We start from the raw sequence: 23,656 nt of genomic DNA on the forward strand, positions 1-23,656 counted from the left end.
CACACACAACCCTAAGATCACCATGTGCAATGCCAAGCGTCAGCTGGAGTGGTGTAAAGCCATTGGACTCTGGAGCAGTGGAAACGCTTTCCCTGGAGTGATGAATCACGCATCACCATCTGGCAGTCCGACGGACGAATCCAGATTTGGCGGATGCCAGGAGAACGCTACCTTCCCCAATGCAGTGTCAACAGTAAAGTTATTTTTTTTTTATGGGGTAGATCAGCTTTAATATTGCAAATAGATTATAGCTTCCATCAATGTAATTGTCTGCATCATTTCCAATCCCCCATAGATTTTTTAGCAAATATATATATATATATACACACACACATTCCACTAACCCTACCACCCCTCCCCTAATTGGAGTAAACTAATGAACAACACTTAGGTTTCTACTTTCAGCTTTTACATACTTGTACATTTTACAGACACAATCTATTTTACAATAATAATCTGTAAAGTTTGGTAGAAGAGGGCTGTTTTTCATGGTTCGGCTTAGGCACCTTAGTTCCAGTTAAGGGACATTTTAATGCTACAGCATACAATGACATTCTAGATGATTCTGTGTTTCCTACTTTGTGGCAACAGTTTGGGGAAGGCCCTTTCCTGTTTCAGCATGACAAATACCCTGTGCACAAAACAAGGTCCATACAGAAATGGCTTGTCGAGATCGGCGTGGAAGAACTTGACTTGCCCAACATCAGTGCCCGACCTCACTAATGCTTGTGGCTGAATGGAAGGAAGCAAGTCACCGCAGCACTGATCCAACATCTAGTGGAACTCCTTCCCAGAAGAGTGGAGGCTGTTATTACAGCAAAGGGGGGGACCAACTCCATATTAATGGCCATGATTTTGGAATGAGAGGTTCGACAGGCAGGTGTCCACATACTTTTGGTCATGTAGTGTGTGAAGGCACCAACAAATACCACAAGCAGAAAAAATATGTTAAACTACTACGGTCTCAATGTATTAAAAAGTAAAACTTTAGTATATCAGTAGTGTATTAAAAGCAAGCAAGACTGAAAAAATTAGGTCATCAACTGTATTCATTGCAAATGTATTTATTTGTACAAATACACTAAAAATGTTTACAAAAGCATTGTATTAACATTTGTGCAGTGTAAATTAACTAAAAGTTATGGATTACTTTTGAAATAGTTTTGCACCCAACATGACGATTGTCATTTTCAGCAGCAAAAAAATATAAATCTCAGAAGTAACATGAAATGTCTGTTAGTCGGTGACTGAGAAACTTACATGCAATGACATGTGAACATTATACAGTTGCTACACTGCTTAAAAACAAAAATCGGTAACTTGAAAGTAAATGTATGAAATAAAAGGATGTATGGCACCAGCGTTCTTCTTCCCTGAAGGAGGGCTTCATTCATCTATGGGTTAGATTGATAGTACACTTCCCTTGTTCCTGTTCTGGCACCAAGGCAATCTCCCTACACATGTACACAGATAGTCAGCCTTCCAATTAATCACTCCAGTTTGACAAAACTGTGCATTAGCTCCACAAAAATAGGTCTACATTAGCTTATTATCCTATACACACACACATTCACAACCATCAAGGAATTCTCTCAGAACATTTGGGGACTTCGCAACCCTCACTGATGGATCAATATCTCACATTATGAACCATTTTTACAATATGTATTTTTCTGTGAGACAAACATGTCATGATACAAACTGAACATGTGTGCGATAACCCCCGTTGAATATTAAAAAATAAACTGTACTTAGAAATGAAACAGGACCACAAAAAACATACACTCGGGACAAATATAACAGTGAACATATGGATACATAAATATTGTGTCAGATTAAAAAACATTTATAAAAATTTTTACATAACATTGTATTGCTGCGTCAATACATAACTCAGTTTTTTCCCCTTCACATTAGAGATGCATTTTAACCCTTTGAAGTTCGCTTGATATTAATAATCCTTATCAAATTGTAAAAACCACATGTTTTGGCCTTGATGGGAGAAGCACATGACTCAAACACTGTTGTAAATACACTGCACTTGTAATGCATCTGAAACAGCAACTTATTCCCTATACAGTGCACTACTTTTGACCAGGGCGCACTACCTTTGACCAGAGCCTGTGGGCCCTGGTCAAAAGTAATGCACTGTATAAGATTTAGGGTGCAATTCCAGACGCAGCCATCGTGTAGAAGGTAGGCAGACGGTGGTGGCGGCACAACCGTTATCTCTGAGGAGAGTAAACACGAGCTGAAACAGATCTATGTAGGTTATCTTTGGTCAAGCACAGGGGAGCAAATGGACTTGAATGATTGGGTACAAAAGGTGAATGGGACTAGTCAGTCAGACAGTGGTAAGTATTGGCTCAGGTGTATGTATGTGTATGTATGTGTGTGTGTGCGCACGCACGCACACACAGTTCAGGTTTAAGGTCTTATAAATTCAAGTCAATAAGGATGGTAAGATATACTGTGATGATTAAACAAGTAAGCAATACATGCACAAGGCCATGATTGCTTGTATATAGATTGAGCTGAAAAGGCCTACTGTTTATTGGTCCTTGACATATAATATATCCAGGACCAAAGTTTCAGAGTATATGCCCAAAGCCATGTCTGACAGACGTCCTTAATTGCACAACCAAACTCATGCTTGATTATTTATTTTTTTAAATAGTAAAATAAAAAACTATTACATTTGTTTACAAGGGCATCCCATCTAGAACGTCAGAGTTTCCAGTTGAACAAACCCTATCATCACCCACAGAAACAAGTATTACAAATATCAAAACTTTCCCAATATGGACAATTCCTCATGTTACAATGTGTTGCTATCTATAGTTATGTGCTAATCACAGTAAATGACAGCAAGCTTTGGGCATTGTATCCTGCTCAAATATTCAATATTTAAAGAGTTGCTTCACAGAGACCAGACATAGCAATTCAGAAGTTGATACTGGTTTCTGTTGGAACAACCTTAAAACAGAATATGAGCATGGCTCATCCATAGAAAAAATACAAGTCCATGGGTTATGGCAATTAATAGCAGCAATAATAGATACAAATAAAAAATAATATTAAATGTACTGAAAAGCAAGTAACAAAGGCAAAGTGTCCATCTAGAATAACACCTCAGGAACCACATTGAAAAACAACCCTGGGGCAAACTACTGAAATACACAGAAGGACCCTTGCATTTTATGTAACATCCCCAAAAAATACAGGGCATGTTCTCTTTTTTTGGGAAAGTGCAGGAATTTTCAAGTTGACAGTATTATGGCCTTAGTTCGTTTTTTCCAGAAGCAACTGCCAAAAGGCTTGACACGACACAGAGACTAGTGACCAACGATGGCCAAAAAAACATATCAAAACATCAGACAAAGAGTGATTCAAGTGCCATGTTCGTCTGAATAGCTACAGCTCCTTGGCTAGCCAGTTGACTCTGACATAACATGCACAGCAGAAGCGGTGTGCAGGGCCCGATTGTTTATTCTACAATTCACCTGTGTTTTCTTTACGGCGCACTAGTTGGTGTTTCTAACAGTGTTTCGTCTTTATGTGAAAACCTGGTCACCTTGTTATGAGGACTGTACTATCAATCCAAATTGTGCTTTCTCCAAGTATTGATGCAGACACACAAAGTGGGTCGACACTGAAGTTTAAAAAATGGTGTCTTCGGCACACCTGTGACTACTTGCTGGATTAGGTCAGAGGTAGCCAGACATTTCCCCATTGCATATGTACAACTATTAAGATATCCAGCTTTTTACCATATCAACAAAGAAACACTGAAAATTGTAAGGCAGAAAGTAGGTTCAAGTTTCCCTTGTAAGTTTTATGGGTAGTTTTTTTTTTCTTACAATTTCAATATGAGATGAAAGTTTAGGCCTTTTCTACTTTGGCTATTAATCATCCTTAATGGGAAAGCAGCTATTTACTAATGCCTTATCTGAGGAAATGTCTAAGGTTTTAAAAAATTCTGTCTCAAACTAGTGTTGGGGAAAAGGTGAAGGGAAAGAAATCTAAATGTCTAGTTTCTCAGTTGTCATACTACACTGAGCCTGCGTCAAGAAAAATAGTCTCCCATAGTCCAATCAAAACAGGACACTGCATGTTAAGACATGCACACACAAACTGTCACAAATTCTATTTGGGTGTGAGCACTGACGGATTCATCCCAGGAAAAGAAAATATATTATAAATAGTCCATTTCTTTTTTCTTCTAAAAGGATATGCTAAGTACAGTTTTACTAGCAAAACCACTTATATTCTGAGTCAGTGAATACTCAGTTACAGGGAGGGAAGAATACCAGATGTTTTAATCTGGTGGCTGTTTGAGTTGACCTCACAAACACTGATACAAAGAAATGTTTCAGAACCCTCTAGTCTTCATTAAATCAGGTGAATACTACCCATCAGTCAGTGGAAGGATGATAGTGACTGCTCAGTGGTTGTTATTAATTAGTTAGAATATACTGCCTAATTTGATACTTATTCCCTTGCCGAAAATACTCAAAAAAGCTTTGTCTTGGCTGTCCATGTGTTCCTTCATGAACCCAGCACTGAGCCCAACAGAACAGAGACAGAAGTGACAGTAGTAGTAGTAGTAGTAGTAGTAGTAGTAGTAGTAGACGACAATAGTTGTTGTTTTGCACTATGGCAGGCAGAAAGACCATGCTCAGCAGGATAGTCAAGAGCGTCATTGAGAAGAGCAGCAGCTTGATTGACATGGACATTTATTGGGGTTGTTGCCCAAAAGTGAAAACCCCTGGCCGCACTGCAAAACCCTGCCTTGGTTATAATACCACGCCCAGGCTGCTCCGCCTGCCCCGCCACACAATGCAGCCTGCATCAACACTTCTGAGCCTCCACGGGAGACATGGCGATGTAGGAGCCGTTCCTCATTGGCTGGTTGGTATAGTTGTTTTCTGATGGTTCAACCTCTGGTTTGTCGCTGACTTGAGTGTAGGCCGTTTCATCTTTTGCCGTCTGAAGAGGGAGAGGACATTTTGTAAACGACAAAGCAGGTTTCAACCATGAAAACAACAAACATTTTATATATTTACAACTAAATCGGAAATATATTGCAATGGTATATAATTAATGAATGATTATCCGCAATTAGTTTGTCACTGTACAAAACCAACAATCTCAAAATACTTTCAAGTTAATGAAGAAATACCACTATGAAGCAGGAATGTAAAATAAATGTATATATTATACCTAAAGATATTAGAAATTAAAGTTAACAAGAATTGCTAATAACTGAACGAAAATGACAAATGAGGCAAATGAAGACTTACAGTAAAAGAATGAAAAGCTTCAGTAAAATCAATACGTTTTACTTCATTCTAAAACAGAAAGGAAAAAAGGGTTACAGAAAATGTTAATCATTGCACGGTAACTATACAGTTCTTCAAAGCTGGAATCCTTAGTTGATACATTCATCTTTGGTCTTATAAATTAATGATATAAACTCATTGATTTTGGAAAATATAACTTATGACTCATATATTGTCAATGATCAGTCCATGCATCCATGTCTGGTGGTTCTGTCAGTGGTTACATTTCTCCAGACCCATTCCTCAGCTTTTTACCAAAACACAGCTTTGTTATTGTTTGAATTAACGATTATAGCTTTTTGATATTCCAAGCTATGACGTGAACTTCTACTAAGATGGGGGTTATCTATCCGAGTCACAACTGATGGGTGGGGAATGGGGTCGTGCAAATGTGGTCAGAGGGACTAACCTAGACAAACACAGATAAGTGTTGAAAGTACCCTGGCTATCCTACAGAACTATTGTTACTAGAGTTCAGAGCACTCTTTGGCCTGTACGGTAGTGTAGACTATACACGGTCATCATTGTGACTGTCTATCTGCCAACGGGGACTGCTAAATTAAGATCTATACTTCCTGTTTTGACCTCAGTTATTTAAAATTGTTAGAAAGGCCAGCAGCACTATCATTTCATACAGAGATTACAGAACGCAGCACATGTTGACTATGTGAGGTTCCTCATGCACGGTGTTAACTTAACATGCAAGGAGATGGAGAACTCAGACACCAGACCACTGATTAATATATAATAATATAGAAGAATAAATTGTATATAAAACAGATCAAACATGCAAGAGCACAGTCAAAGCTAACATAAAACCTTTGTTGTGTCAATGCACCATTCAATTCTAATCACTTAGAACCTCCTGGACAACAACTGACATATTGTGAGTGTCTTGCATAATTTACACTATTTTAGAGAAGCGTATGAATATTATTGCTACAAAAAAAATAGATTGGGATCTCCTGGTAATAAGTGCAGGAGTAGAGGACAGGTCTTACCTTCTTCTGGCGAGACCTGCAGACCAGGACGACTAGGACAATGAGCAGGATGGCTCCCATGCCCACGATGAGCAGAGGGAAGTTGGACACCAGGGTCACGATGAGCAGCAGAGTTCTCATCTGGGCAGCAGAGTCATCGTCAATAGTGGCCGTCTGGGGGAAGGGGGGGGGGGGGGGGGTGGTCACTAAGGTTATTAACCTGTCTTTACTATGTTGTTATTAACTGATCTTAATAATAGACTAGAGGGTTCTCTCTAGCTAAATATCTGGATTTTTGTCTAATGCAAATTCATTTGATATGTCTTGGCTGCACGTGAGGCTGACTGAATTTCACAAAATAAATTGGAGAGAGAGAAAGGGAGGAGATAAGTCTTACCTCATTGACAAACATGATGGGAAAAATGATCTCGTTTAGATGTTTGGTTTTGCTGTGGAAGAGAAAATGAAGTGAGGCTTTTTCACTCAATTCGTATGAGGGATGAGAAGGGTCAGTGTGGCAAACTGTTCAGATTGCTATACTTACGGGAAGCCTGGAACTCTGTTTAAAATTATATTGAGCTGGGCTCTCTTGCAAGCACGGATGGGAACCCCAGTGGTCTAAAAAACAAAATAAACTTATTCAGTTAGAACTTGCCCTTTCCAACATGGAGGAAGCAAATGTTTATATTCCACTGGTACTGCATTAACACATACAACATGTAATAGAGCTATTAAATACAGTAAACTCACAATGAGAGTATGTAAGTGTATAGGCCCCATAACTGATCCTGCATATTGGCCTCATCACTATATATGGTATATCAAATGTTTGTTCATACCGGGTTAAGGTCAAGGTAAGTCTCATGCTCCTCCTTGTTGGGGTGCAGTCCATCAACAGCATTAATGTACTTGTCATCTGCCTGATAAAAGTGGGGGAACGACACCACGATAGGTGCACCTATGGACAAGAGGAAGGAGATAGGAAAGAAACATGATTTAAGAGAAAACACCACAAGCAACCTATATGATCAAATAGCCCATGTCCTTATCCTGGACTGCCATAAGAGAGGATTAGGCAAAACAAAGTCCAATGTTTTAATATTGGGGCTCTAAAAGGGAAACATCAAGGACAAAATTGAGAGATTGATAACGTGTGCTATCTGGTATTATTACCCAGGCATGGAGATAACAGAACAAATAGCAAAAATATGTGTCAAGTTCCTTCCTTGCCATTGGAAAGGTGGCCTGTACTGGACATGTTCTGATACAGTGAAATTATGGACGGTTTTTACAACCCAAGACAAAACGATTCCTTTGGAGGTCAGAATGACAATTATGAAGTTCCACAAGGTCCTACTCATAGAGACACCATGTAATGTGTTCCAGTGTGGGAGCCAATAACCCTCACTAAGGAATATGAAAACTATTCAAACTGCTATATCTGACAAATGGAATTCAAACCCCCACAAAGAATTAATAAAGGGTCCTATTCACTTTGCAGCCCCGAGAGGACGCGGCTAGAACAGCCTCAAATCAATAGAACCATCATTTCAGCATTGCGAACACTGAGGAATAACTTTGCCCCGATTGTTGAACTTTCTCGGCACCACACTACGAAAGCGGATGTCTCTTAAAAACATATCTACTTCCCTCGCGAGACTTAAGGGTTAACGTAGTGCATTTATATGCCATGTGATTGTTTTATGAGGGGAAAGCCTTTGGAGATTAACCTTATCCTCAAATTCAAGTGTTTTATAGCCCTCATCCAGAGTTAATCATTCACCATCTACACTACTATGAAATCTGGATACTCAAACATGGACATTTCTGATATCTATTGGAGCTTGGATTGCAGTTAGAACTAGATTGATTGGGTTATTATGATTATATATATATTTTTTTAAATCGGTCAAAAAACTAGGTTATGGGGTTAGTCAAATCAAATTTTATTTGTCACATACACATGGTTAGCAGATGTTAATGCGAGTGTAGCGAAATTCTTGTGCTTCTAGTTCCGACAATGGAGTAATAACTAGAGGTCGACCGATTAATCGGGGCCGATTCATAACAATCGGAAATCGGTATTTTTGGGTGCCGATTTGCCGATTTCTTTTTTAAATTTTTATCTTTATTTAACTAGGCAAGTCAGTTAAGAACACATTCTTTGTTTTCAATGACGGCCTAGACAGATTTTTAACCTTGTCAGCTCGGGGGATCCAATCTTGCAACCTTACAGTTAACTAGTCCAATGCTCTAACACCTGATTACATTGCACTCCACGAGGAGCCTGCCTGTTACACGAATGCAGTAAGCGAAGGTAAATTGCTAGCTAGCATTGAACTTATCTTATAAAAAACAATCAATCAATGACTGTCATTGCTCCAATGTGTACTTAACCATAAACATCAATGCCTTTCTTAAAATCAATACACAAGTATATATTTTTAAACCTGCATATTTATCTAAAAGAAATCCAGGTTAGCAGGCAATATTAACCAGGTGAAATTGTGTAATTTCTCTTGCGTTCATTGCACGCAGAGTCAGGGTATATGCAACAGTTTGGGCCGCCTGGCTCTTTGTGAACTAATTTGCCTGAATTTTACATAATTATGACATAACATTGAAGGTTGTGCAATGTAACAGGAATATTTAGACTCATGGATGCCACCCGTTAGATAAAATACAGAACGGAATAAACGCTTTGTTTTCGAGGTGATAGTTTCCGGATTAGTCAAAGGTATATGGTTTAGAGAGAAATAGTCGATGCGTTATAATTCCTGTAATAACTTGCGGCTGAACTTGAAAGTGGTTCCTTCGTTATTTTACCGTTCATGTCTTCCATAGAGATGTCTTGATCTACTTCAAATAAGGTCTGTGTTTCGCGGAGGAGCAGACTGACAGGGGACCATGCAGACAAGCTCTGCTTTCTGCACTACAACCCAAAACTTCTTAACTGGGAATATTGAAGACCCATGAAAGCTGGTGGTTTGTTTTAACATATGTTCTCATGTTATTTGAGACTAAATTGATTTTATTTATGTATTATATTAAGTTAAAATAAGTGTTCATTGTTCATCCAGTATTGTTGCAATTGTCATTATTACAAAAATGTGTGTGTGTGTATGATATATATAAATACATATTATTATTATTATTATTATTATTTTTTTTTTAATCGGCCGATTAATCGGTATCGGCTTTTTTTGTCCTCCAATAATCGGTATCGGCGTTGAAAAATCATAATCGGTCAACCTCTAGTAATAACCAACGAGTAATCTAACCTAACAATTCCACAACTACTACCTTATACACACACAAGTGTAAAGGGATAAAGAATATGTACATAAAGATATATGAATGAGTGATGGTACAGAACAGCATAGGCAAGATGCAGTAGATGGTATTGAGTACAGTATATACACATATGAGTAATGTAGGGTATGTAAACATAAAAGTGGCATAGTTTAAAGTGGCTAGTGATACATGTATTATATAAAGATGGCAAGATGCAGTAGATTATAGAGTACAGTATACAGTATACATATACATTATATTAAGTGGCATTGTTTAAAGTGGCTAGTGATACAAGTGATAGTCAAAACAAACAGTGGGTATGTGGGGCACATATAATGTTATGCCAACCAGGGTTGCGACAGTAATGAACCATCTCTTACCTTCTCTGCAAACACTGACTTTTAGCACCCCGGTGCCGAGGCAGTCCCCAGCTGGCACACAGAAGCCGGCGTTAGTGGGGTTCTCCTCAGGACTCTGCAGGACATCGTGGGGCGGGGCGAAACGGTAGGCTGGGATGCCCTTTACGTCCACGTCCTCAACATAACCCAGATGGATAGACCTAAACCCCAGAGGCAGGTAAGAATAAGGACACATAAGCTGTGTAGGAGTTTCTCAGCTCACAAAACTTAAGGCAAGAATTTGGAATTCAGTTCTACACATGTCATTTTGCAGAGGAGATTGTGAGGTCTGTGTTAACAAATGTGTCACCTACTGTGTGGAACATTGGGTAAATATGAGATGTTGGTAGGAACATGCCCAACTCACACCTGTTTACCATGGCCAGGGTGTGGCGTCTTCTACAGTGGTTTACCAGTCCGTTACGAATACGAGTCAGTCGTTTCTCGATAATTCTTGGCTGTCACCTAAACCACCATCCCTCTCTGTACTGGCTGCTTTGACTGTAAACAAATAATAAAACTACAGACAATACAGATTTGGAGATATGACTGACGTACCTGCAGAGGTCAGCCGCAAAGATGTACAGCAGCTCTTTCCTAGACAACAGAGGGTGGAAAACACTGCCGTCCGTCCCGTTGATCATGTTGCTCTGGTTAGAGGACCACCATGACATTTCACTGTTTATAGGGGAAAGGTACGGGATATGTTAGACATCAAGAAGAAGCTTTCGTTTACACAAGGTTATTATAAAACAACATGGCGGGGCCAAATACTGATTTCATTTCAAATGCCTGGAAGCGGTTTTCTATTTCTGATATTTAAATATACGAATTTGCAATCTGCTCTGTCATGACAGGGAGCAAATGTGTTGATCCTTGGACTTTGAATACTTGATTTGGACAGATCCCAATTCATTCCCGTTAAATGAGTAAACCCAATGTCGCAGGGCTGACATGAGCAATGTTTTTTGAGAACCATTAACTACAACAACATGAAGGTGGAAAACAGAGGGAAATAAAGGTCCTTACGTCAACCCGTTCCATGTGTCTATTCTGCCATATTCCATGTAGTCACGTTCTCCAGTCAGGAACACAAACTCTCCTTCATGAGTTCCATTTTTCTAGGAGGAGAGAGAGAAAGAAAATAGTTCAGTTAGACTGTCATATCAAAAGGAAGATATCCAACATCCAGGAGAACAGTGGACAGGTACAGAATTAGAAACAGCCACATGGACTCTTGATAAGCAGAGGAAAAATAAGAACACCTTCCTCCAATGCTGTTAAAACGGTCATTTGGGAAGGAATTTCAGTGTTTAAAGTGTCTGGTTGTCGTTGTTGGAACTGTACTGACGGGGGATATTGTGCTATAGAGGGGAAAAAATGCCACTGCGTTACTGTAGCCTGCCTATCCCGTTCTGTTTTTCCTTCTCATATTATAATTTTATAGGCAGCGGTAAAAGACTGTAGTTGACCAAAACGGTTGACACAAATGCTTTGACAGTTGAGATTTTACAATTTAGGTAAAATTCTACCCAACGTCTAGTTCTTTCAGGGGATTTCCAAATAATGCACCATTATCTGGTTTGTGGAACCTGAGAAAACTATTCGCATTGTTATTGCGTGAGGTGGAATAGCAGATGTGTGTCTCCAAAGTAGACACGAGTCTCCCAGAAAAAGGGTAAGTAAGCAGCTTCATCAGCATTTTGTCATTTTCACTCATCACGTGATGACTCCACGAGACCTCCTCCCAGGCCCTATCAACAGAGACCTCCTCCCAGGCCCTACCAACAGAGACCTCCTCCCAGGCCCTACCAACAGAGACCTCCTCCCAGGCCCTACCAACAGAGACCTCCTCCCAGGCCCTACCAACCACCTACTGGTTCAATGACTAAAGGAGTTCTAGTGCAATTTCACAACCTTCGGTTAAATCACAAATTTCAAGACCGGCCATTAGCTAAGGTTATAACTTTAGTGAATGACTGTATTCAGAAGTGTAACCTGATTAAGCATATTTCAAGTTTTTACTAAACACAAACAGTGCCTACCTTCCACATCAGCCCAAACATCTCATCCACCTCTGGCTTAATGCTGTGGATTTTGGTGAGCAGAGGGTCCTTGAAGCCCCACAGCACCTCGTGGACGGTGCGGGTCATGAAGATCTCCACACCGATGGACTTCATATACATGGAGACCAAGGTACGCAGCAGGAAGGAGTAGGAGTTCAGCTCACTCATCACCGCCTGTAGAGGGAGAAGAAACAGAGAGAGAAGGGGTTAGAGCTCACATTCTATCATACCACTAGTAACAAAATTATAAACAACGTTTCTAAGTCTATAGCTTTTGTTGCTGTCTAGACTCTGGTCTGGTTCTCATTAATGGAAATTGGATTATGTCCATGACAGTGTCTGCTATAAAGTAAAAAGTTGGTATGCACAAGTCACCAAGATGTCATAATACAGTATTTAGCATAATGCTTGGAAAGTCTACTGGAATGATGCAGTAAAGGAATGTCAATACAGGGTTAGAAGTGGATTTATACTGGGACTCTTGAAAGGTTAAACTTAACCAAAACAGAAGAGGATACACTTGTGGAATAATTCACACCCTCATGTTTCTAAGTACATAAACTGTGTTGCACCACAGTTTATAACACACTATATTGCAGATACAACGTGTCCATGGCAGCTAAGATACAGTGCATAAGCGAAGACTGTACAAGTATACCAAATGTAGAGGTAACAAGCAGAGGCCGAGAGAGACACATACTAACTCACCACAGCTGGGATGTTGACTGTCCTCAGAATGTCGACCTCTGGATTACCTCTGGACTTCTCTGGGACGAAGACAAAGCTTTTGGGATTCAGGGCATAAACCTTGGTTCCATTTTCAAGGAAAGTCACATTTTCCCTGGGTCTGTATTCCCTGTTATGGAAAGATGTGGATATGAGGATTAAGTCGGTCCACACAGATGTTCACATGGGGATGAAAGACAAGTTCAAACAAGTCCACCAGCAGGTTCAGCAGCATGGAACCGCTTTCATTCAATATGACTTTCCCAAGACCTGAATCACCAGCTTCCCATGATCAAACGTACAGCTAATAAAACAAATACATTGTAAGCCGAATCTTAACTTGAGCACATGCAAAAACCTTCCATTGGCATCGATACATGATTTCCACTTAAGTCAAAGTCATGATTCTGGATCTCAAGATAAGATTCAGCCCTGTGTGAAGTGAGGCCTCCTAATTTCAAAGGACAGCAGTGAGTGTGTTGTCAACCCACCTGTAAGTGTATGGTCCAATCTGGGTGACCACTGCCTTTCCCCCTGCTAAGAACACTTCTGGATTGGTCACGTTGAAGAAGTAATACTCCATGTAGACTGGAGGCGGCGGGTTCTTCCATGACTCAAATACTTGGCTTGCCTCTGTTAAAGTCAATTCCTAAAAAAAATATTGTAAGAGAAAGTTATTTAAAGAAAGTCCAAAACAACAATGATCTCTCCAAGTGTACATTTGAGGGATAGAAGGAGCGCTGGCCTAAAAAGCTATTTGAAACAGTAACCCTATTAATCTCTAAACTAAATATATTTTGGCTTTCAAAAGCTATTTAATTTTTGATTTCGGCTGCACCACCCATCAACAACCCTTTCAGGTTATACCAGGAGAGAGCAGACACAGCAAATAATGTAGCGAAGACGCAATGCCAGCACACCAAAACCCCAGGGGAAGGGGGAAAACGCCTTCATTGGTGAATAACTGTCAGAACAAGAAGAAAACCTGAGTGAACACAGCAAAGGAGGAGGTTTGGGCGAACCCCAGCAGGCTGATCAAGGGATGTTTGCATTTTTCCTTAAATGACCACTCACCAAATTGGCAGCATGACAGTTTGAATAAACAATACGGAGTAGTAACACTGTCCTATTGGTCATCATATGAATAGAGGAAAGTGGTTAAATGTGTTCAGATAAGTCTCTCAGACCACAGTAATCCATGTGGGACTAAATTTGTCCTGTTTTCGAAATGCGACAATAATCAGATAAAAAAAAGTTTACAGGTAAATTCTAGAGCTGGGAGGATACCAGTATCGCAATACTCATTAGTATCGTGGCAAGGAAACAAAATGGGTTTAACTTTCTTAGGAAAACAACCCTAATATTACAAACAAACATAATTATGTTATCATCCAGTCACATGCATTTATTATCCAACTATAGAACACAATATTTTACATACAGAAGGTTTTTGAAGGACCAAAGAGTTGTCTGCTTCTTGTTTTTATTTTTGCCATGGGAAAAAAATATTGCAATAGTGGTATCATCCCGGCCCCAGTAAATTCCACCACAATTACACAGCATTTTAAACACCATTAGTGTAAACTTTTTTATTTACCTAGGCAAGTCAGTTAAGAACAAATTCTTATTTACAATGACAGCCTACCCAATCATGCATTCAATCATGTTTAACATTAGCCCACATTACAGTTTCAACCCGGTCTGGTCTCCGACTAGACGCAACATAGTAAACACCTATATATATATGGGTGTTTATATATGGGTGTTATATATATATATATATATATAAAACGTTTGGTAAGGTTACTTAAGACAAAAACGAAAGGAGGATGGGTGGGTGGGCATATAACGGAAATGTCGAATCTCATCACGGACAACTTTAGCATTTTAGCTAATTAACAACTTCTCAACTACTTACTACTTTTTTGATCTACTTTGCAACTACTTAGCATGTTAGCTAACCCTTCCCTCTAACCCTAAGCCCTAGCCTAGCTAACGTTAGCCACCAAGCTAACAGCCACAAGAAAATGGAATTTGTAACATATCTCACGTTTTGCAAATTCATAACATATTATAAGTATTGAAATTCGGAAGATATCATACAAATGGTAATTTCTAAAATATCATAAGAAATGGATGATGGACATCCACAAGTTAATACATACCATACGAAATGTAACATTTCATACTAAATGGAGTGTCTCGGATTTAGGTACAAAATAACACGAAATGCTCTGAGACCTGAGTAATTCAACTGTAATTAAAACAGACGCAGTGACATTCAACACTTTGAAAGAATGAAGCGTGATGAAACATGGTTGTCAAATCTAAAAAGAGAATGTTGGTTGATCCATAAGATACTGGTAAGTAATGTATGCCCACTATATAGAGAAATCTGTAACAAACTTTTTTTTTACCATTCAAGGAGGGTATTTCTAACTTCAAGTGAGAAATGCCCCCCCCCCCTGTCCTTTACATAAGGGGTTACTGATTGCTTTCTCTGTCCCTTGAGTAAAGTGAGGTGTACATGAGAAAGGCCTTTACCATTCACACCGCTCACTCTCTCATCTTGAGGTCTCAGAGAAGCTCAGTTGTCGCTTTTAAGGTGTGGCTCAACACGGATGCACAAACTCGTTTCCCGTTCAGACTTGATTTTTCAGTGTTTTCCAGTCATTGGGCCAATGGACTATCCATTTAAAAGTGCATCTCGGAATAATTATATATTTTATCATATTTGGTGGCAAGAATTAAGCAGCGGTGGGCCACCGCTACTAAATGAATATAGGGGAAACCGGGTACATACTCCCTACGGAGTCCTAAATGATCAGACAATAATTTTGCCTCATACACACATTCTGACAAACACACTACACAACACAACTGGGCAGAAGGTCACCACTCACTAGCTAGAGCATTGAACTGGGGGCATGCTCCTCTGGGGGAAAACAGAAGCCTGTTGCTTCACTTAGACTCTAGTCAGTTTTCAACAACATAACTGGAATGGGCATATTGAGCCAGTGAAATAGGCTGTTTCCAGCACAAGACATATGAATCAACTCATTTAATAGCCCATTTCATGCTGTACAGTAAAGTATGAAGGCTGTGGAGTCAAATATCTCTTCGCATGGAATAAAGATATCACTGAGAACTCCTGAAATATATAACAAAATAGCATATTTGATGCCGAGAAGCCATTTCCCTTCATTTTTACTGGATCATTTGAGTCACCTGAAAGTTGTGAAAAGTCAAGCCATACCAAGCCAGCTATTCCAATCATGCGTGTTGTATTGGATGCATTTATAGTTAGAATCCACAGTTGAAATAATTAAAGCAGTCACTCCGCCTGTTTTTGTAAAAAGCTGAGGGATGGGCCTGTAGAAATGTAACCATACTCAAAATCATGGACAGAGCTATGGATGCAAGGACTGACCATCCATGGCATTACAATTATACTTTTACCCATGTGTTGAGGGTGTACAGTGTTTGTTTAGAAAAAACAGATTAAAATAAGCTTATATTTTGGGTTGATAGGGTATGACAGTTGAACTAAAATCATGAGGCACTTATAAGTTACAGTACGTTCTTTTGTACGTCACAGCCTTATTCTAAAATTGATTAAATTGCCCCCCCCCTCATTCTGCACACAATACCCCATAATGACAACGCAAAAACAGGTTGAGAATTGTATGCAAACGTATTAGAAATAAGAAACTGAAAGTCACATTTACATAAGTATTCAGACCCTTTACTCAGTATTTTGTTGAAGAACCTTTGGCAGCAATTACAGCCACGAGTATTCTTGGGTATGACGCTACAAGCTTGGCACACCTGTATTTGGGAGTTTCTCCCATTCTTCTCTGTAGATCCTCTCAAGCTCTGTCAGGTTAGATTGGGAGCATCACTGCACAGCTATTTTAAGCTCTCCAGAGATGTTCGATTGGGTTCAAGTCCAGGTTCTGGCTGGGCCACTCAAGGACATTCAGAGACTTGTCCCGAAGCCACTCCTGTGTTGTCTTGGCTGTGTGCCTAGGGTCGTTGTCCTGTTGGTATCTGAACCTTTGCCCCAGTCTGAGGTGCTGAGCGCTCTGGAGCAGGTTTTCATCAAGGATCTCACTGCACTTTGCTCAGTTCATATTCCCTCAATCCTGACTAGTCTCCCAGTCCATGCCACTGAAAAACATCCCCACAGCATGATGCTACCACCACCATGCTTCACCGTAGGAATGGGGCCAGGTTTCCTCCAGACGTGACGCTTGGCATTCAGGCCAAAGAGTTAAATCTTTGTTTCATTAGACCAGAGAATTTTGTTTCTCACGGTCAGAGTCTTTAAGGTGCCTTTTGCCAAACTCCAAGCGGGCTGTCATGTGCCTTTTACTGAGGAGTGGCTTCCGTCTGGCCACTCTACCATAAAGGCCTGATTGGTTGAGTGCTGCAGAGATGGTTGTCCTTCTGGAAGGTTCTCCCATCTCCACAGAGGAACTCTGGAGCTCTGTCAGAGTGACCATTGGGTTCTTGGTCACCTCCCTGACCAAGGCCCTTCTCGGTCATGGAGGTGACCAAGGTGACCTTCTCCCCCGGCCAGCTCTAGGAAGAGTCTTGGTGGTTCCAAACTGTTGGAGGCCACTGTTTTTGGGGACCTTCAATGCTGCAGACATTTTTTGGTAGCCTTCACCAGATCTGTGCCTCGACACGTGTGTAGATTGATGAGGACATTTTATTTAATATATTTTAGAATAAGGCTGTAAGGTAACAAAATGTGGAAAACGTGATAGTCTGAATACTTTCCGAATGCACTGTATATTCTTCAGGAATCAATTGGTAGGTTATATATTAGTCCAAATGGATGTAGCAACTATGGATTCTAGTTTTAAAGCCAAACACTGACTACATACACGAAAGGTGAGTGTGAGAAAACCACCACCAACATGCGATTCAGACTCATCTTCAGCAGTATGGTACCAAGTTTCACAATCAGTGATGTCTGTTTTGTTTTTATAAATCAAATAGTGTCCCTCTCAAACAGATACAATTCCCAAGAGTGACCGTTTCTGTGCAACACTAACTGTTGGTAAAGTCAAGGCCTAGATTAGAAGAATTCCTGTGTTTAACACCCTTGAAAAAAGTCTCTCAAAGGCTTCCATAGATGTCATGTTTACATAATTTCGCTCTTTGAAATGCTTCAAACCTTGATCTCACAAGCACAGGCAAGCAGGGACAAAGGGTTGAAGGTTTATCAATCTTATCTAAAATCAAAAAAACTCACTATTTTTGTAGCTGGTGGTTGGGGATGGGTCACATGAAGAGTGGTAAGGACATTAAAACATAACCATCAGGTTCACTCAAAAATAAATGAAAACCTGACCTGAAACATCTGTGGGAGTTGTGGTTTGATAACCTTTCTCAAGACCATAATAAATGTTATTCAGTGTCATGTTTTGGGGCTGTTTTCCAGTCTAGAGGATGACAAACTGTTTGAATGAAAGTTAACATATGTCATATGTTTAAATTATTGTCAACTTTTTTGGCAGGGGACAGAGGGTTGTTTTCCAGGCACAGCAGTCCTCTAGACCTAGATCAGGCCAGGGCTGAAACAATGAAACAGATGAATGCTCACTGTTGTTTTAAGATCCAGGAAAGTCGTTCTAAGAGCCGTTTTAGATATAGAAGTGGTACAGTTGTGGATGGACATTCATTCTTAATTTATCTATTATCTTTTCAGTCACCGGCAATATGTCCACATAAGACTCCTGCTCTTTATTGAACTTAAAATACAGGTAGGCCGATTGACAACATCATCAACAATATTTGTTTCATTTCATGATGTTCTGTATTCTAGGTCTAGGGTGACACCATATCCCAAATAAACCCAGACCCAAATGAATTATTAATTAACTATATCCTATGACTTGCTGAGGTGGGCATGGCACTTTAAGAGAGCCGTTCAGATGCGAGATGTTCAACCTGCTAAGCAAGAAGGATGAAGAGTGAAATGAGGGAGCGGGACTCAGCCTTCATGGTCTCTCTCCCTTCCCCCATCCATGCGCACGCACCTCCCCAGACCCTTCTCTGACGAGATTCCAACCCCTTACTGATAAACCCAATAAACCACGAGGAAAGCTCTTATAATTTTAAATCCCATTCCCAAATAAATGATATTGTGACAGACAGGTAAAGGAGACGAATACCCCGCAAATAAAGATGCAGCAGTACACTTGTATTTCAACTCACCTGTCAACCATTATGTATAATAAAGCAAATGAAGTGAGTGGGCTTTATTTTATTGTTGGAATAAAACAGACGGCTCGCCTACAGTGCACCAATCCATGGTGATGATGCTGTTACCGCCACGCGCTGTGACAGGAACATACCTGGCATTGTAAATCAGCCGGTGAGATTCAATCAGGCTATACATTGAGTTTAAATGCTGAACGCCTTGCAGAGCTGTTCAAGAGGGTTGAATCAATATTGCGGATTTATGAATTATACAATGTTGCTTTCGTACCACAAAAAACATCACTGGTTGGTGGTAAAGCATGCAGCATTTGTAAATTGTCGACCTTGGAACGCATGCTGCACTGACCCATGTTGGGTGGGCGAATGACCGGAGATGCGGATTGAGTAAACAAATGCTTTGACGTTATCTATCGAACGTCACCTAATAACAAGGGATGGGAAATGTGACTCGCCGTCTGCTGTTCAGTGCAAATACAACTAACACATTAAAGCCACCAGACTATAAAACTATCAAATGCATGTTTGAAGTGGGAAAAAGTTGCAACTCACCTTTTTTAGCCGGTTGTGAATCATTGTTTGAAAGACTTGAGCCACCACCAAGGCAATCCCCACTATCAGTAGGTGGGCGCAGACAATTCCAGTAGCGTAAATTACACAGGATCTCCGAGTCATGATTCCAGCCAACTGTCAAACTAATTTGGCAAATGTGAAATTACTTACCAAATGACACTAACAATAATACTGTAGGTTCTGATCATTTAGGGTTTATTTTACTCAAAAGGTAGCCGCTACTTCTCACTTTGCCTCTTACACTACAGCGAACATCACTATACGAATTTCAAAATTGCTCGATGATATGCATCTACTTGCAAACTGTCTTCGAAAATAAGAAATGCTGGTAGTTTCCTTAGTGCTGTCATAGAACAATGTTCTTCTCTCCATACAGCCGTTTTCCTAATGAGAATCGACTGTGTTGTTCGAAGGCAGCGGGAGAAATAACAGTGCTGAGGACGCGCGCCAGACCTCCACTCCCTCCCTCACCAAATTCAAATGAACTCGGTCATGCGAAGAGGTTCGTTTTGGTGTCTGCTGAGCGGTGGGTGTGTTAAAATGTAGCTTGCTTTCTGTGGCTGAGGTCACTGTTTTACTTTTTAGCACCATAAACATAAGACAGCACAAACTAAATAACTACGATTTGCCCTTGATTTGATCTACCTTCATAGCGCTGTTTTATATTAGGATACATTCAACCAAGCAAAGATTTGAAAGTAAACTTGAGGTTCTGACGTAATTTGAGACAAATTCACTTTCATGTGTAACTTTGCAAGTAATATTCTTTCAAGAGATAGCAGTGTATTTATTTGTTTTTATTTATATACAGATCAACAATTTACATTGTTACGTCATACAAAACAGAACGCAGGTATTAACAGTAAAAAACTCAAGCATAGAAAAAATATCAATGAAATAATAAAAAAATTAACAATTTTAGTGCAATTGTAATCACTCTGAAAAAATCTTACTATAATGATTCAGGAAAATGATATTCTTGTTGTTTGTTATTCACTAGTGTTATTGTTTTAATAAGATAGTTAAATTCAATCAAAAATATGTGTAATTTTGGTATAGAATTTTGGAATTTTTGTTTGTGAAGAGATAGCAGTGTAGTAACGTGAAACTAACAACGTCTGACAAAGAGCTTGTGAATGAATTAGCAACGCATGCTCGTTCACATGTGATGTCACACTATGATTGCTACTAGTTAGTAAGTAACTTTCTAGACTGAGAGAGTGGGGCGTGTAGCCTAGCCCTGCTATACCACTGCCACTTATTCTTAGCAGGGTGCCGTATACTATTGGATAACTATAAAACATTAAAAAGCACAGTGGATCTGATGTGGTGAGTTAGCTAAATGAATGTACACATGATTCTGCCTTCATACATGTTTGGGAGTCATGGACCGTTACTTCTCAACATGAAATACCGCTATCTTGCCTCATCATCATCACCATCAGGTCTCCCTTAAATAACCAGCATGAACATGAATAATGTGTTATTCAGAGAACCAACGATAGTTGACGTGAAGCGTTTGTTCACTGAGCAGTAAACTTGATTGGCTAACAGCTTCCCGGACCACCATCCTAAGACCACCCCTGGTGGGTTATGATTGGACGGACGAGGTTGAGCGTGATGCAGAATTTGATCGACTGATTTTGGGGCGGGGCTCGTTTAAAGGGGGACTGTCAGGGTGATTCGCTTGCACTGCATCAAATGTACTCACAGAGCTAACTGGAAATCTCCCCTACTACCCAGTCCTGCCAAGGTCCCCCGACTACCCAGTCCAGCCAAGGTCGAGGGAAATAGAGAAAATAACAAATAAGTACAGACATAATACTTGAAATAATTTATAATTTCAGCAAATAGTTCTGTTTTTCCCTTCTTTTTATATGTTGTTACATTTCCTCCATTTGCACAATAATAGGCTACTATTGCAATGCTTAGTAAAAACACTAATGACAAAATGACAAAACTTTATACATTTTTTATTTAACCTTTATTTTATCAGGGAGTCATACTGAGACCAAGGTCTATTTTACAGATGAGCTCTGAATTACATAAATTACAGAAAATACACACATCAATATAAATGCAAAAAGCAAGCAGAAAGAAAAACATGGTCATAAAAAACAAACACATTCATCAGTAATAAGGTCCTCAAGCAGCTTTATGAATTGCCCCACGATACATATACAATATGTCTATACTGTATAGTGTCTATTATTTAAATTAATTCAGTAAATTAAATAAGGCAAGTCAAAACATGTTTTTATAAGAACACAGAGGATCTAAAACAGGGATGGGCAACTGGTGGCCCGCGCCCACAGGTCAATTTCCAAAGACAAAAAAATCTATTTTTGGGGGCTTAGAACCCCCAAAAGACTTCATGTGTGGGTATGGATGTGGGTACACAGATCCACTGCGGCCCCACCCCCCTCAAAGTTGCCCAACCCTGATGTAAAATATGTGTGGGTATATTAAGGGTGTGCAGCATTCTTATGGCACCAGGAAGATACAGAGTTCTATCAATGTGCACACTGGACCGTTTCAGTATAGGCCATTCTAGACCAGAGGCTATTTACAGCAAGCTATAGAGTTCTGCACACAAAACAGAAGATGTTTGTTAGAATAGGAAAATTCATGAATAGATTTTATAGCCTAATTGTGATATCAGTGGCAGGTAAATAGAGGATGAGACTACATGCTTGCTGCATGGGGCCTTGACACAGCTGAGAACCAGTCTTTTGTAAACATACAATTGCCAGGGGACAGTTATAAAGTTTTTAGTTTAATTTGTTTCACAGTCATACAAGTTAACCTTCAGAGACAGATCACGCCATGTTTCAACTAGATGTCCGGATGAGCCGTCTTCCTGTTTCATGCTCAAGCTCATTGCTACCATTAAGGGGGTTTCAGGACCTTTTCAGGACCTATTTTCAAAGGACATTTTTGCCTTTTGGATGCTGTGGCATTCACAACTTGAGATGAACGGTTGGGTGTAATGGGATACTTTAAAGCTGCATTTAGAGCACATTGAGAGCAACCATCCTTCTGCTTGACTCAATGACATGTATTTACACGTAACTTCTGTGGGGTGAATTAGTGGTCAGATAAAAGGCATAGGGAAATGTCTGTTGTGTTCTGACTTGGAAAATTAGGCAAATATTTATTTTTATTTTATTTTTTATTTCACCATTATTTAATTTAACCAGGTAGGCAAGTTGAGAACAAGTTCTCATTTACAACTGCGACCTGGCCAAGATAAAGCAAAGCAGTTCAACACATATAACAACACAGAGTTACACATGGAGTAAAACAAACATACAGTCAATAATACAGTAGAAAAATAAGTCTATATACAATGTGAGCAAATGAGGTGAGATAAGGGAGGTAAAGGCAATAAATAGGCCATGGTGGTGAAGTATATACAATATAGCAATTAAAACACTGGAATGGTAGATTTGACAGTAGATGAGTGTGCAAAGTAGAAATACTGGGGTTTTGCTGTATTTATAAATAAATAAATACAGTAGGGGAAGAGGTAGTTGTTTGGGCTATTTATAGATGGGCTATGTACAGGTGCAGTGATCTGTGAGCTGCTCTGACAGCTGGTGCTTAAAGCTTGTGAGGGAGATAAGTGTTTCCAGTTTCAGAGATTTTTGTAGTTCGTTCCGGTCATTGGCAGCAGAGAACTGGAAGGAGAGGCGGCCAAAGGAGGAATTGGCTTTTGGGGTGACCAGTGAGATATACCTGCTGGAACATGTGCTACGGGTGGGTGCAGCTATGGTGACCAGCGAGCAGAGATAATGCTGTGCATATCTGCTATAGATCAGCCCTGAAATCGCTTGTTTACAAAACAGTTAGCCTCTACTTTAACTTGAGGTTTAATCCAGCACCAAATGAATATACGTTTCACAAGTAGGCCTAGGATCGTGACTGCTGAATCAAATCCAAGGGGATGCTTTACCGGCATCTAAAATGTAATCTGTTTCCCACTGACTATCACCATCGCTTAATTGTAGTTTGGTTGGCCAAAAGATTCATTTTCTATTATTTCT

The 23,656-nt window shown here is 39.8% G+C and overlaps 1 protein-coding gene across 1 annotated transcript; it reads right to left on the bottom strand.

Annotated features, from left to right (window-relative positions):
- Nucleotides 1–1,048: 1,048 nt before the first annotated feature.
- On the bottom strand, nt 1,049–20,091 carry scarb2a (scavenger receptor class B, member 2a). The gene is made up of 13 exons (XM_071403726.1): nt 19,590–20,091; nt 13,298–13,455; nt 12,789–12,936; nt 12,060–12,254; nt 11,044–11,135; nt 10,573–10,692; nt 9,997–10,175; nt 7,162–7,280; nt 6,867–6,940; nt 6,720–6,771; nt 6,344–6,496; nt 5,304–5,351; nt 1,049–4,989 (listed from the first exon to the last, which is right to left on the bottom strand). The coding sequence occupies exons 1-13, from the start codon at nt 19,710–19,712 to the stop codon at nt 4,852–4,854; spliced, it is 1,599 nt and encodes a 532-aa protein (XP_071259827.1). The 5' UTR covers nt 19,713–20,091; the 3' UTR covers nt 1,049–4,851.
- Nucleotides 20,092–23,656: the final 3,565 nt, after the last annotated feature.

The sequence above is a fragment of the Salvelinus alpinus genome, chromosome 5 (assembly GCF_045679555.1).
Source record: "Salvelinus alpinus chromosome 5, SLU_Salpinus.1, whole genome shotgun sequence".
Lineage (NCBI taxonomy): Eukaryota > Metazoa > Chordata > Actinopteri > Salmoniformes > Salmonidae > Salvelinus > Salvelinus alpinus.